General features: G+C 31.5%; 1 protein-coding gene across 2 annotated transcripts; it reads left to right on the top strand.

Annotated features, from left to right (window-relative positions):
* On the top strand, positions 1,907–16,217 carry LOC109850231 (uncharacterized protein ycf39). 2 transcript variants are annotated; one of them, XM_020420194.1, is made up of 8 exons: positions 1,907–2,194; positions 3,515–3,750; positions 5,654–5,752; positions 6,807–7,001; positions 8,202–8,294; positions 8,380–8,475; positions 14,779–14,919; positions 15,858–16,217. In XM_020420194.1, exons 1-8 carry the CDS (start codon positions 2,053–2,055, stop codon positions 16,032–16,034), a joined length of 1,179 nt encoding a protein of 392 aa, XP_020275783.1. In that variant the 5' UTR covers positions 1,907–2,052; the 3' UTR covers positions 16,035–16,217. The 2 variants fall into 2 exon arrangements, with proteins under 2 accessions (XP_020275783.1, XP_020275784.1); XM_020420195.1 differs by lacking the exon at positions 1,907–2,194 and adding an exon at positions 3,321–3,409.

Consider the following 16,552-nt stretch of genomic DNA (forward strand, 5'->3'; position numbering starts at 1 on the left):
TAATCAATTCTTATTGTTTTTGTTTACCAGTATCAACTTAGACTATTCTTAGATGCTGAAAATGGATAGTAAATCCCTAAATTAGAAATTTTAATATATATATATATATGAAAAATACCAAACAATTACACTTTTCTTTGCCAAGTTTTAAAATTTTAGCCCATTTTTGTGGTTTTGAACTTTGAGGGTGTGATTTATAATTTTTAAATTTTTGAAAGAGTTTTTAAAAAAATTTACTTTTAAGTTTGGTAGTTGTAAATTCTATGTTTCATGTGTTGGTGGTAATTTTTTAAATGTTAGTATATTTCTTGTAACTCTAAAATTTTGAGGGTGTCTTTTACAATTATTAAAACTATAGATTAATTTTGAAAAATATTAAATTTTAGCGGTCTACCAATCGACGAATTTGATGTGTGCTAGTTAAAATTTTTGAAAATTTAGAGTTTTTTTTATGATTTTTAAATTTTGAAAGAGTTTTTTAAAAATTTTGAGGTTAATTTTGGTAAATTTTAATTTTTTAGGTGTCTAAGGGTTATATCTTGAATTCATCTTATTTTATTTACAAATTTTAGAATTTTAGGGTGGCTTTTTATAATTTGAACTTTTGAATGTGTTTCTATAATTTTTGAGATATTGAGGGTGTTAATTAAAAAATTTAAATTTAAATGTCAAAAATTTTAGGTGTATCATGGTAATCTCTTGAATTCATCTGTGTTGTTTGTAAGTTTTAAAATTTTATAATTTTAATGTGCTTGTTTGTAATTTAAACTTTTGAGGGTGCTTTTATAATTTTTGAGACATTGAGGTGTTAACTGTAAATTTTAAATTCTTTGCAAACTGATGTTAATTTTTTAATTTCATGTTTTTTATTTTAAGTTTTGAGACATTTGAATGAGTTTTATAATTTTGAACTTTTCAGGGTCATTTCTGCAATTTTAAAACTTTTTATGGTTTTTTTATAATACTTTATGTATTATAATATGTTATCTACTTGTAATTTCTTTATCTTAACAAACTAATATCATTTTTATGTTTTATATATTTTATTAATATTTTAGTTTTTTTAAATTGTTAAGCTAAACATGGTTCACATAGGATTAGGATAAGATATGATTATGATTAGGATAGATTAAGATATAAATAAAATATTCAAAATAGTGAAGGGTAATATTGACCATTGAAAATTAGAATTTGATTATAGATAAGGTAGTTCAAACTATAAAAGAGTATATTTGTCTAAAAAAGATTTTCCGAACTTGTGCTTTTAAAGGGAGTATGATATATATACATATATACATTGAATTGATCTCAAACCAATTCATGGCATACTCAAACATCATAATATGTTATTTATAAATATATAACATATTTATTATTATTTATCAAAAAATATTCAAATTTTTAGGGTTTTACATAAACGGCCTGGCCCTAGGGCCTGATCATGTCCCCGATCTCCGACTCCGTGACCACTGTCCTCGCTTTTGCCTTCCACAGCCTTCCCAGAGCCTGATCATTTTCAGTGGCCATGGCGGAAGTAAGAGAGAAGGAGAAGTTGAGAGATAGAGGGGTGAGAGAGAGAAATGTGATTAATGATGAAGAAATTGTGAATAAATAGGGAGGGGCACAGTTACCGAGTTCAGTCCCATCAAAGGGGGCAAGTTCGTAACTTCCATTGGGCTTTTTTTGAAATCCATACTTTGGGGCCTCGTCACAAATACTGTGTGTATTTGGGGCTTATCCACATGTGGTAGAATACAAAAAGCCTCGTCACATGAAGTTTCTACTTACACAATTTTCCCTATTTTCTTTTAAAAAATATTTTTAAACAAAACTCACAAAAAAAAAGTGAGAGAGAGTGAGGAAAAAAACTCTGCTCACTTGGACAAATCCGTAATCCAATCCAGTAGTACGTGGCAGAACCGAGATCGACTTCATCTCTTCCCCTTCACCAGAAAGCATGACCTCTCACTTCGCAGAAAATTTGATACTATTAGCACGGAGAAAATAAATACAAATCAAAATCAAAACAAAGCTCCCCGTTAAAGAGAAACAATGGCGTCAATGGCGTCGAGCCTCAGTCCTCTCTCTCCTCATCTCGCCTCCGCTCGCCGTTCTCTCTCGTGGGGGCGCACTTTAGCACCCGCGTGCAGCGAAGCGCTATTCTGCGCTCCACTTGTCTCTTCGTCTTCTGCAGGCAAGTGAGCCTTCTTTCTGATGGAAAATTACTTTTCAGTCCATATCGATTTGTTATAAATTTACAGCAGGCCCATACATGTAAATTTACCTTTGAAGTTTGTAACGAACTAGCAATTTGAGACATTCTAGTGTTCTACAATTTTGATTACCTATCTACCGTAAGCGTAAGGATTAATAGAGAACAGTAGCTAAAGGTTATAGTGGTGTTTGAGAAAGACACATAGCATTGGACCATGAGAGAATGGGTCTCAAATTTGAGATGAAATGTTTACACTGGGACACCATTCTTTCAGCAAATCGTAGTTAGTGCGAACCCTTAAGCAAGGCTTAATGATATTAAAGTCACCAAGACTCTTGTGATGAGGTTGAGGATCATTAATTTTATGCTCAAATGTGCCCGTGACCCTTTTTATGGTCCTCAACCAACAAAGTGTTTCAAAGTCTGTTTTAAATTCGTGTTTAGTGAGATTTGAATCTGGGTCGCTCTGATAAAAATGTTCCTTCCATTGCACCTCTGCGGAAGCAAACCTTGGAATCCACCAAAAGGGTCTTCAAATCCACAAAGAAAGAGAACCTTCAAATCCAATACCACAAAATTAATTCTAATCATGTGAATTTTTTATTGGTTAGTTAGATGTGTTATGCCTTTACTATTAGTGGAGGTCTGTTGTTCAAGCTCCCCTATCAAGCTTAAACCCCTGAACTCTTACTCTACTGTGAGCCACATGTTTGAACTAGGATTTGACAAGGATTTGAGAGAAAAGAGTTGCAAGAGGATGTGAAGACTGAAGAGAGAGGAAGTGAAGATACTGTAGAAAGAAGATTGGTTAAATTAAAGATATAAAAGATCATGATTGATGCTCAGGGCATTTAACTTGGCGAAAACTTATAACCACTTCCATAATTGTGACGAGCCAAATGTGGCCTTTTTCAGTTTCTTAACTAAATCACTTAGATGATTTGCCCACTATTTGAGGTAACATATGGTCAAAAAGCATGACCTGTGTCCTTGCAAGTGCAGGTATGAGGCCCATTACTTGTGATAGCTTAAATGAACAAATTATAACTTGTATAAATAAGTAAGAATTCCATTCTGTGGGGTTACTTCAGTTCATAAATGAAAAGTGATTCTAAAATAAAACTCTAGTTATGAATGTTCCCTGAAGCTTTGTGATCAAATGCTAGTGTGTGATGTAGAATTTTATATATGATGGTTTACTTTTCAACTTTCATTATGCCAACAAATAACCCGTTATATAGTTACCAAATACTTTATAGCATATACCCTAACCTTTTTTTTTGTCTTGATTGTTTTCAGGAAGATATAACATGCAATCGCTCGTTAAATGTAATGCTCAAACAGTAGTTTCAACTAGTATTGCTCAGGGCACTCCTGTCAGGCAAACAAGCATACTAGTTGTTGGGGCCACCGGAACTTTGGGCCGGCAAGTTGTTAGGAAAGCATTAGATGAAGGATATGACGTTAGATGTCTTGTAAGGCCTCGGCCAGCTCCAGCTGATTTCCTTCGAGATTGGGGTGCAACTGTTGTCAATGTAGGTTTTGAAATTTCAATTGTTTCTCATTTAACATTAGGACCTCCTTTTTGCACGTATTTTTACTAGCAAGAATAACTTAAGTGGACTTGGGGTTCTATCCACTAACATTTTAATCCCTTGATTTTGCTTTGAGATTCATGTTAATGTGTGATATACATAAAGGCATCTTACAATTAGCCTTGATTTGCATCACTCACCAACATGAATCTCAAAGTAAATCCAACAGATAAAAAGTGGCTGGACAGAGTTCCCAATCCAGTTAAGTTTATTCTAGCTTGTCTTTTAAGTTTTAACCTACACATTCATCATGTTAAAGTATACCCTCGTTGATTTAGACTTTACCGATTCTTTGAAAGCTGTGTTTCAAGACAGCTGGTTAACTACTAGCTAGACATCGAAGGCTCATGAGCAATGTCTTTATTCTAAAGAATAGACTAGTCCTGTAAAGTTATTAGTTTGAGTTGTAAGGAACATTAATCTTGCAGTATGAACACAGATGGGAAAGATGAAATAATGACATCATGACATTGAGCAATCACTAAATTGTACTTCCATAACAGTATCATAAAGTATCAGAACCAGGTTTGGTACTTATATTATCATGTGAATTCTGCTATCTTGTAACTTCAAATTTTCACGTGGTACTACTGGCTGCCATAAAACATGATTTTATATAACTCTTTTACTATTAAGTTTATCTCTGGAGGCCTTTGAACTCATTCAGTCAATGCACTCTTCAACTGAAAAACTTTCTTCTCATTCTTCTCTTCAACTGAAAAACTCTCTCTTTCTGGAAGGATAATCAGGTTTCAGTAGAGTATCTGTGTTACTGTAACATGGACACAGACATAGACATCAAGTGTCCTGAAATCTTTTTGACATGACGAGTCATGAACAGGAGGACAGGAATACATTGATTATACTTGTGTGGCGTGTATACTTAAAGGAGAAACAAGCTCTAAATCACAGTATTTGTTTAGTTATTTCATGACATTCATTGTTAGAAGAAGCATCACGTGTCTAGACCATTCTTTGTATGTCTTTTAACTTTTAAGATATTTCTTTCCTATACAATAATATACTATTTTCTTTGTGTATCCAAGTCATAGTACATGGGTTTCGTGTCATAGGGTGTCTCTAAGTGGTCGACATGTAATTTTTTTTTAAATTGAGTATCTTGGTAAGCCATCGTTCAGTTTGCTTGATAGTTTTATTAGTTGAAACTATTGACAATGGAAAGCAATGAATACTTTTATAAGCTATCGACTGCTTGAGGAAGGTGAGGAGAGTTACTACAATATATCTTGGTTACAATGTTTCTAGGAACAGTTGTTGGTGGCTACATATCACAGGGATAAATTTGCCAATCAGTCATATATCAAATCATCTCATTTATCTGTTGAATTGTTTTGGAAGTCAAGTGGAGCGGGAATGATGTTTTAGTGCAAACTTGTTACTTACCTGCGCAATGCACATTAATCTGAGAGTGCGGCTATAGTATTTGGGAAGAGAGAAGAGGAGAAAGAAAAGGTGAAGTAATGAGGCAATTGATGAATTTTGATAGAATTGATATTGAGATGATGATATATAACAGATGGAGGATAGTGTTTCCAAAATAATAATAACAACAACAGCAACAAAGACTAGGATAGCTTCTGCTTGTGATTCATGCAACTAGTGACAGTTGTTTTAAAATAGTAATAGATATTGTATATGGTTCTAACCATGTAGGAGATGCGTGGGCCATGGGATGCCTTCAGATAACATTTGATCTTTCTTTTTACCTTTTCTCTTTCATTATTAGTGGTCTGGCCTTAATTTTAAATAGAGAAATGAATGGATGACAAATCATTTTCTTTAGGTTTGAACTGAGACATGCTTGTGATGATATTATGAACAGGCTGATCTTAGCAAACCAGAGACCATTCCTGCGACTCTTGTTGGCGTTCATACAGTGATAGATTGTGCAACAGGACGGCCCGAAGAGCCTATCCGCAAGGTACTCAATTTAGAGATAAACTGTTTTTGTAGTTGACCTGGAGAAGTATTTGATTAAAAACTTACTTGCAGACATCTACACATGCATGTACTTTATCTTTGGGTATCTATGATTTGTAGACTTTGATGTGTTTCACATATGGACCTTCAACCTTGAACGAACAAATACACATAAATTATATTATTCCATGTTTAACATATACTTCCTTCACATAAAACTAAACCTGCAAACTAGGTTAAGTTTTTACACACGGATTCTAACCACAAGGTTGCAAATCGAAAAGGTACAAGCAGCTACTATGGGAACAGTAGAGCTGGTATTCTCAATTGTAGCTTACTCCAAATAATCACTCATAATAGGAAGCCTTCATTCTTTTATTAGCCAAAACTATTGTTTAGAACATTATTGGAAAAAAAAACCTGCTACATAACTTGTTATTTCGCGTTTATGTAATGTAACAAACCTTAAATGTTACGTGACCTTTTGAAATAACTCAGACATGTCATGAATCTACACTATTACGATAAAGCATACACTATTTTAATAATGTATGCTATTTCAATAAAACATGCACTATTTTAATACAATGTTTGTTTTTTCAATATAGTTTATCATAGAAACCTGAGAGTCTGAGACTATTTTCGTTGTTTAAAAGTTGAAGCAGTAAAATATTTTCTTTGGATTTTTTGTTAAGCATTGATGGTTTATTTTTATGGATTCATTATTTTTTTGATTGTGCTTACGATTTGTGGAAAATAAAATGAGCATGAAATAAAGGACATATGTAAATTTCTGAAGATAAGTCGTTTTTGTCCTTAGATGTGCAACTATACAGTCTAAAATGAATGTGAAATTGTTCACTCTATATTACAACCATTTCCCATCCTTAGATGTGCCTCTACATGCAAGGACATAAAATATTTTTGCATTTATCACCGTACATATATTTTATTTATTTTGTTCTCAACGAGCTGGTCTTTCATCAAGCAATGTATTGCTAATGGTAATGGTACTTGTTCGTGCTTTCCTATCCTAACTGATTTGTTCTATTTAGGTAGATTGGGAAGGGAAAGTTGCTCTCATACAATGCGCAAAAGCAATGGGAATCCAAAAGTTTGTATTTTATTCCATTCATAACTGTGATAAACACCCTGAGGTTCCTTTGATGGAGATCAAGCGCTGCACCGAGAAGTTCCTTCAAGATTCTGGTTTAAACTACATCATAATCCGTTTATGCGGTTTCATGCAGGTATTTAATGCCCAACGTATGATTCTGATACTGCCTCCAAATTGTTGTTCTTAATTAAACTAGGAACCCTTTTTCTTAGATTCATTAAATTCTAGGATAGATTAATTATTTTTGGAATAGTAATTTATTTCATCATTTCCAAAAATTTGAAGGATATTATTTGCTTGTTAATGCAATAACAAAAAAAAAAAAATCTATATCCCAAAATTTTATGGTCGGCTACATTGGTCATAATCTTCCATTGAGTTCTATTGAAGGTTATCTCCTCTTCTATTCATTAACATATCCTTCATAACTACTCTAGAAACACAAAGGAATAATACCGCCATCAACAACAGAAAGTACAAATAAAATAGAGAAAACAATTACTGAAACATAGAGACTTAACGGGCAGCAATCAATGTGATTACCTATGTCTTCAGAGTATAAACCAGGTTACAATTCCACTAATACTTAACATTACAAATTTAATGTGCTGATTCTTCAATACCTACTATCATAGAATATTCATGCGGTACCTTCGACCCTAACTATCAACTACAGATTGGTTGAAATTGAAACCATTTATGTTGAAAGTTATAGTACTAATACCTAAAGCAGTGAACCAAATACCTACTATAGGCCAAGCAGCCAAGAAGAAGTGTAAGGAACGAGAATTGTTGAAACTAGCATATTGGATGATCAATCGGCCAAAATAAGGATTACAATCAATCTCATCTCCATACTATCTCTATTATTCTCCCTTTGGGATACCACTTCATAGACAGCTGAAGATACAAATTTATAGCATGGGGTTTCTATCTATAGAGTTGAAATTATGAAAATACCCTCCACATGAGGTTTCCCTTTTGCCCCACACCCAGGAGGAGGCGTGCAATTACGTAGACGTTTAATTCTTGGTCTTGGTACTATGTATTCTCCATGTAAATCAAACTCCACAAACAGTACCTACATCTAGTCATCCTTTATGTAGGATTCATATTCATAGAGATTCTACTAGATTACATGGTAGTTGTTAGCTGCGTAATGCTGACCCCCTTCTTGTCTTGGTTTGGGGAGACAGTGAAAAGATAAAGTTTACAGTACAACACTCAATATATATACTTTTTAGTTCTTTTTCAAAAATTACATTTATTGTAAAAGTGTTTTGCTTTATCCTTCAGTTTTATCAATTTAATCCTTCTGTATCAATGCAAATAGGGCTTAATTGGACAATATGCTGTTCCAATACTAGAAGAGAAATCAGTTTGGGGTACGGATGCTCCCACAAGGATAGCTTACATGGATACACAGGTTGGAATTTTAATTTATTAATTTATACCTGCATTGCATCATGGGTTTATAGTTGTGCTTAATCTACATCTTTATGTTGTTCCAGGATATAGCTCGATTGACATTTATAGCTATGCGCAATGAAAATATTGCCAAAAAGCATCTCACATTTGCTGGACCTCGAGCTTGGACAACCCAAGAGGTATGAGGATTTCATGTTTTCAAGTGTCTCTTTTGTTTTACTAGGTTTTATACACGTGCAATGCACGTGGTTAGATATCATGATTAACTATTTTTTGATTTTTTCCCCTAACTAAAGTTTGTTCATCGGTTCCACTTTAATAGTTTGTGCTTACTTTTGTCTCTAAAATTTATCATTACGATTATTTATTTTCTTTAATGTTTGTTTAAATGGGCTATATCTAACTTAAATTTTCATGCTGATATTTGATTGATAGAATACAAATATAATCTGAAGCTAATTTAAATTTTTATATTATTTGGACTAACATAAAACCAAACTTTACTTGAGAAAGTATAGCGTTGTGAAAATGAAAAATATTGAAACAGTGTTATACAAGAAAAGTGAATATTTAAAACTAATAAGGCAAGGTGATTGATTAAAAGTATGCTAAAACGATACAAAATAGAATATAAAATTTATTCCTAATCATTAATAGACTTCATAAAAATTATAAACTAAACACTAATGCTAGCTCTAGAGTATACTTTTAAATAATAAAAACATCCACATAAGCATATAAAAGTACTAAAAAAGTTCATAAACCCCCTTTCTAAAGATTCCTAGTTTCATTCAAAACAATTAAACTATTCTATAAAATATTTAGAAATTTTGTCTTTTATTCCTTTAATTTTATTTTTTTATTAAGCTGAGATCATTCCTTCTTCCCCTTTATCTCTTTTCTTGGCAATTTTAGAATAATATCTTCATCATCTACATCAATTGTAACATCAGGCTGGAGTTGGATTTTTTGCACTGTTATCTTTCCTAGGCTTGTTATTCTTTGATCTTCTCGTTTAACTTCATAAAGAAGTAAAGTGTATTTCTGATGTTCAACACAAACTTTTTGATATACAAACTTTGATTTTTTTTTCCTATTTTAATGAGAATAAATTTTAATTTCATATATATTAAATTATTGGTGTTCCAAATTTATTGCTTAAATAAGATCAGGAGCTACCTCTTTTTCATCTACAATGAATTCTTTTGATATGCATTTAATAAGAGTTTCTATTATGTCAATAACATTACTTTTACTCTATCCCTATCGTTTTTCACAAAGATCTGAACTAAATACATGTATTTTTTCATTAATAATTTCCCTTAGATTATAATATTAATATTTAATTTCTTTAGTATTTGAAGGACAAAGTATAAAATTTATGAATACTTACTAATTTTTCTTATATCTTCCATGAAGAATTCTTCTTTGATTGAGATAAAGTTGTTAATTATTCTTCGATGGAACTTAGTCAGTGCTTTCTTTATTCATTTTATCGCTTTATCATTTGTAATAGAAATAACTTGATTCTTTTGAATGATATCTTTGAACATTCTGATAGTTTCTCCATATGTAATTCATTGTATTATTTTACCTTATAAATATTACTAACATCAAAGATTAATGTTTCTAAATTATAATCAATCGATGCTAAGCTATTATATTATAGTCTTTTATTATTTTTATGGATATAAACATCTATCAATTAAATGTTACTAATATATTTTTGCTGCTCCAACTTATTAGTAAAATTATATGCAACTACTTTGACTTATATGGTAACAATAATTTTAAAGCTATCATATATTTTTTAAAAATTTTATTCCAGCATTAATTTAGACTACTTTTAGATGCTAAAAAGGGATAATAAACTCTTATGGTTTTGAACTTTAAGGGTGTGATTTATAATTTTTAAAACTTTGGGAGTATTTTTAAAAAAATTACTTTTAAGTTTGGCAGTTGTAACTTCTATGTTTCATGTGTCGGTAGTAATTTTTTAATGTTAAAATATTTCCTACAACTCTAAAAATTTAAGCATTCTTTTTACGATTATTAAAATTGTAGATAAATTTTTGAAAAACTCAAATATCAGTGGTCTGTAATAATTTTCAGATTTAATGTGTACTTGTTAGAATCTTTAAAATTTTAGAGTTTTTTTGTGATTTTAAAATTTTGAAGAAGTCTTTTGTAATTTTTGTAACTTAAGGTTAATTTTGGTAAATTTTTAATTTTTAGGTGCATGAAAGTAATCTCTCGAATTCATCTTTTGTTATTTATAAATTTTAAAATTTTAGAATTTTATGGTGATTTTTTATAATTTAAACTTTTGAGGGTGTTTCTATAATTTTTGAGACATTGAATGTGCTAATTGGAAATTTTAAAGTCTTTAGAGGTTGCTGTTAATTTCTTAATTCTGTGTTTGTTGTTCTAAGTTTAATTGGAAATTTTAAAGTCTTTAGAGGTTGCTGTTAATTTCTTAATTCTGTGTTTGTTGTTCTAAGTTTGAAATGTTAAAAATTTTCAGGTGCATCATGGTAATCCCTTGAATTCACTTATGTTGTTTGAAAATTTTATAATTTTATAATTTCAGGGTGCTTATTTGTAATTTAAACTTTTGAGGGTGTTTCCATGATTTTTTAAGATATTCAAGTGTTAACTGCAAATTTTTGATTATTCATAGACTGCTATTAACTTCTTGATTAATGTTTGTTGTTTGAAGTTTTAAAACGTTAAGATGTTTTTTTTATAATTTTAAACTTTTCAGAGTATTTTGTGCAATTTTAAAACCTTTTAGGTTTTTTTACAATACTTCATTATTATAGTATATTAGCTACATATAATTTCTTTATCTTAACAAACTAATACCATAAAGCTGTTTTATATATTTTATTAATATTTTTTTAATTTGTTGAGTTATAGAGAGTTCATGTAAGATTAGAATATGATATAATTATAATTAGGATAGATTAAGATATGAATGAAATATTCAAAATAGTGAAGGGTAATATTGACCAAGAAAAGATTTTTCCGAACTCGTGCTTTTAAAAGGAGTATGATGTGATATGATATAAAAAACAAACGATAAGATGAAGAGTTATTTTTTCTTTTTCTTTTTTGACTCATTAGGTACCAAATTCAAATATCTAGATTGTCAAAATTTTAAATCTTTATCTAATTTCTCTAGTAAATATAAATTTTGTATATTCAGAGATTTTCTATTATTAACATATGTAAATCAAATCTGAGCTTATATATGTATTAAGTAGGATAGGATCGGATTATTGAAGCTTATTTCTATTAATTAAAATTAATTAGAATATGATACAATAATAAGATAATATCTTAAAGGGTCAAGGGTATTTTTATCCATAGAAAGTTTTTCCCAAACTCCCTCTTTTAAAGGGAGTATGATATCTCAAATTGTAAATCCCTAAATATCGAACCCAAAAGCTAATACGAGAACAATAAAGAAAAGAGACAACCTATTACAATACGTAAAACAAATGTCACAATCGACTGAACAGATGGGTTTTCCATGTTCGTGCATGCTGTGTTATTTCTGCAAAAATTCATCTAAAAATCAAATTCATCAAACTCAAACTATATATTATCAATTCTAAACATATGAGATAGTGAAAAATTCGTATAAAACATGGAAAATGAAATCTTGCATGTTAGATCTAACATTTAATCCCTAAACATGTATGAGAGCATTTAATCAATATAGAAACTCATTTTTAAATAAATTCCCAGATCTGGGTTTCATCAAAGATTCATTGGTGAGGATTTAGAGATCTGAAACACATGATTTTTAGCATCTACACTAATAAGAACATCGATTTATACATAAAAATAATTCTTAGGCTCAATAAACCTCATGAAAATCGATTTATACTTGAAAATAATTCTTAGGCTCAATAAATCTCATGAAAAACGTTTAAAAACTCTTAAAAACATGGGAGAGGGATTGAGCGAGATGCTACTCGCCTCTGGTGTGTTGAAGAACGACTCCCTTCGCTGCAAACCACAAGAAGCTGCTAAAAATCCCCGAAAATCTCCCAAAAACGCCCAAAATCCGAAGCTAGGGTTTTAGAGGGGAAAGGGGGCTAGGGTTTCTGGGGAGAACTGATGAAAGGGGTCTTTCTCGGGTAAAAGAGATAAATACCAACCGTTAAAACCCGACCCGAAAACCCAAACAGACCCGAACTCTATCAGTCGACTCGCGATCGACCGAACAGACTCTATTTCTGCATGTGCATGATTTGTAAATTTGCAAAACTCAACCTTAAACCTGATGCATATATACATTCACATAAACTCAAAACACTAGTTATCATGCACAAACATGACATAAAGACATTTATCATAAATAAACATTATTTTTCACTAATAATCATATATATATATAATAAAAATGTACAGGGTTTTACACTTCTTGTGGTATGCAATGCTTGGTTTGGCCTTAATGATGGATGGCTTTCTTTGGTACTCAATTATGGTATGAGTTCTTTTTGTTTATGTTTTTTTAGATGGGCAATGATGATGGTGATAGCAAACTGAGAATGCAACCAATATTAATTATGTAATGTTTAGGCGAGGTAATTTTGTGTGGAATGCAACCTACATTGGTATTACAATGTTTGGTTTTGGTAATCCCTCATAATAGCAGCCTACATTACATCATAGTTTTATAGGCGAGGCAATCTATTATGACCAGTCTATTAATATCCTGGGCCGTAGTAAGTAATCATGGATTCTGGAGCTGATTTTGAGCTTGTTTAGCTATATTTTGTGTAGCAATTGGTTCTATTTTGAGCTCTGTTTGAGTTCCCGGTGCTATTTTTGACGTTATCATTCCGATTTCGGGCATGTTTAGCTCTATATTTTGTGTAAATAGGTTTGGTTCTGAGCATTGTTTGAGCTGGTGATGTTGATTTTGATATTTTCATGTCGATTTCGAGCTTGTTTAGCTCTATTTTATGTGGGAACTAGTTCTATTTTGAGCCGGTGTCATTTTTGATGTGATCATGTTGATTTCGAGCTTGTTTAGCTTTGTATTTTGTGTAAGTAGGTTCAGTTATGAGCTTTGTTTGAGTTGGTGGTGTTTATTTTGATATATTTATCCTGATTTGGAGCTTCTTTAGCTCTAATTTGAGATATTTTTGACTCGGTTTTGAGCTCTGTTTGAGCGGGTGTTGTTGTTTTTGTTATATTCAAGCTGATTTCGAGCTTGTTTAGCTCTATGTTGTGTGGGAATAGCTGCTGTTTTTGATACTTTGATGCTGATTTTGAGCTTGTTTAGCTTTATTTTGTGATGTTTTTGTTTCAGTTTATTGCTCTGTTTGAGTTGTTGTTGTTGTTTTTGTAATTCATATTTTGTAGTTTTCGAGCTTGTTTGAACTCACTTTGAGCTTTTGATATTGATGATGGTCAATAAAATGAGATTGCAAAGTGATTTACAATGTTCATACTAAGATGAGGTGTTCTTTACTACGTTATTAGAATGCAATCTATGTGATGTTATATGTTTTAATTAAGGCAATCAATTTGGGTAAAGGAGCAAAAGCTGAGTCAACTTACTACAAGAAAATATCAAATCACGACATAAAATTAGCAAAGTGCTACATGATTTGTTTAGATCATTGATTTTGATCTAACCAAAGTAAATAAATTTCTACTTCACGGTGCTTGTCAATCCCGTCTTTACCAATGTTGGGCACTGACCCATTGCTACGAACATCGTGCGCATGAATTAAGAGATCATTCATTTTACAATTTGTGTAGGGGATAACATTGCGATAGGGACACTTCCACCACCTGTTTTAATATAAAGGAGGATATGATCGGATTATTGAAGCTTATTTCTATTAATTAAAATTGATTAGGATAGGATACAATAATACAATAATATCTTAAAGAGTCAAATATATATATATATATATATATATATATATAAAGGAGGATATGATCGGATTATTGAAGCTTATTTCTATTAATTAAAATTGATTAGGATAGGATACAATAATACAATAATATCTTAAAGAGTCAAATATATATATATATATATATATATATATATAAAGGAGGATATGATCGGATTATTGAAGCTTATTTCTATTAATTAAAATTGATTAGGATAGGATACAATAATACAATAATATCTTAAAGAGTCAAGGGTATATATATATATATAAAGGAGGATATGATCGGATTATTGAAGCTTATTTCTATTAATTAAAATTGATTAGGATAGGATACAATAATACAATAATATCTTAAAGAGTCAAGGGTATTTTGGTCCATAGAAAGTTTTTTCCAAACTCCCTCTTTTATAGGGAGCATGATTTTCCTCGTACTTCTTTGTGTAACTTTCATGTGGGCATATTGCTAAATCCGTGAAGTGTCAAAATTGCTCAAATGGAATAAAATCAAATGCTATAAAGCTCTGCCCTTCAAAACTTCTAAAATATTTCTTGTTGCAGGTGATTACTTTGTGTGAAAGACTCGCAGGGCAGGATGCAAATGTAACCACTGTCCCGGTTTCTGTTCTGAAATTTACTCGCCAGCTTACTCGGTTCTTTCAGTGGACAAATGATGTTGCTGACAGATTGGCTTTCTCAGAGGTAGTAGCTCTTTATTTTGTCCCACCTACAAGGATTATCTTAAAAGGTTAATAAAAATAGACCCGATGTACTATCACCCTATTGCTGATAAACCCCCTATATTTCTATTATTCATATAGACCGTAAAGTGATTTAAAAAAAAACCATTTTACCCTCGAAGAAAGAGAAAATTATTTTTCATCAAATAGAACTGAGGGTAAGACTCAAAAAAATTCCACTCGGGGGGTCAATCCGCGATTGGACAATAATACAAGGGTTCTATCTGCAGCAATAGAACTACAAGTTGTTTATCAGCAATTGGGCGATAGTACAAGGGTCTATCTGCAGTTAATCCTATATTAAAAACTAAGTCGTGGTAAAACTAAATAACCTTCATTTGCAAGACAACTTGAAGGAGGACTATACATTAGTCCTTATCTATAGTATAGTTGGTGCATCAAGGATAGAGCAACCCTTGAGACAGTGCATTAGCCCCCAAGTTATGGAAACCTTTTCTATTTGGCTCTTATGTCTTTACTCTTTTGCAAATCAACCCTTTTAACTTTTTTATTCCATTTTCTTTACCATGGCCATATACATTTGAAAAATATGTCCATTATTGATACTAACGAGGGTGCAATTGTCAATTGGACTTAAATATAACTAATCTATTAATGTACAGGGGAGTTTCCCTCCAAAAAATATTAAGAGTATGGCAACAATACCCTCGCCCATTGGTTTTCACGACAATGATCTAAGAAAGAAGGTGAGATGAAAAGTTGAGGGCTGGTTTGCAAAAAGTAAAAACATAGGTGTAAGCTGTCAACCAATTCGGGGCTTATTAGAGTTTGTTATCCTGATCCAAGAATATGAAGTCTTTGATGTACCATCTAGTGGATAGAAATGTTACATTAGTTCCTAAATCTATATTAACCTAACGTCCAAAATCATGGATTCAGGTGCTCTCCAGCGACGTTGTATTTTCAGTTCCGATGAATGAGACGTACAGCCTCTTGGGCATCGATCAGAAAGACATTTCAACTTTAGAGAAGTATCTGCAGGATTACTTCACAAACATATTGAAGAAACTAAAAGACATAAAAGCACAGTCCAAACAGACAGACATTTACCTTTGAATTACTCCATTTGCAAAGGTAATGATTCTCAAAAAATTTAGTAGAAAAGTTCGACTGTGTATTTGTGAATTCTTTGTGCAATATATATGTAGGAAATTGTAAGTATACATTAACATGAATACTGAGTTATATGAATTCAAATATCAAATGACAGTTGTCGTCGTCGTTTTGATAATTGTGTTAGCTGGAGCTTCTAGCATTAAATATGTTTGTTTTGATAAATGTGTTGAAGGAAACTAGACCTGGCCCGTTTTCTTTTTAGGGCCTGTTTGGTACATTTCTGAAAAAAAGGGAAAACAGAAATAAAGAAATGAAATGATTTCAAGACATTTCCAGTGTGTTCCCTAGTTTTTATTTATTTTGTTTGTTTCACAGTGAAATCAACCCCTTAAAATGTATTTCTTTGTTTCCACATGTTTGTTTCATTACTTTAGAAACAAGAAATCACATCCCTATTTAAATTTTCATTTCCAATGTTTGGTATGCACAAATACCCCAACAAAAGAAGAGTTGAATGT

This window comes from Asparagus officinalis, chromosome 7 (assembly GCF_001876935.1).
Source record: "Asparagus officinalis chromosome 7, Aspof.V1, whole genome shotgun sequence".
NCBI lineage: Eukaryota > Viridiplantae > Streptophyta > Magnoliopsida > Asparagales > Asparagaceae > Asparagus > Asparagus officinalis.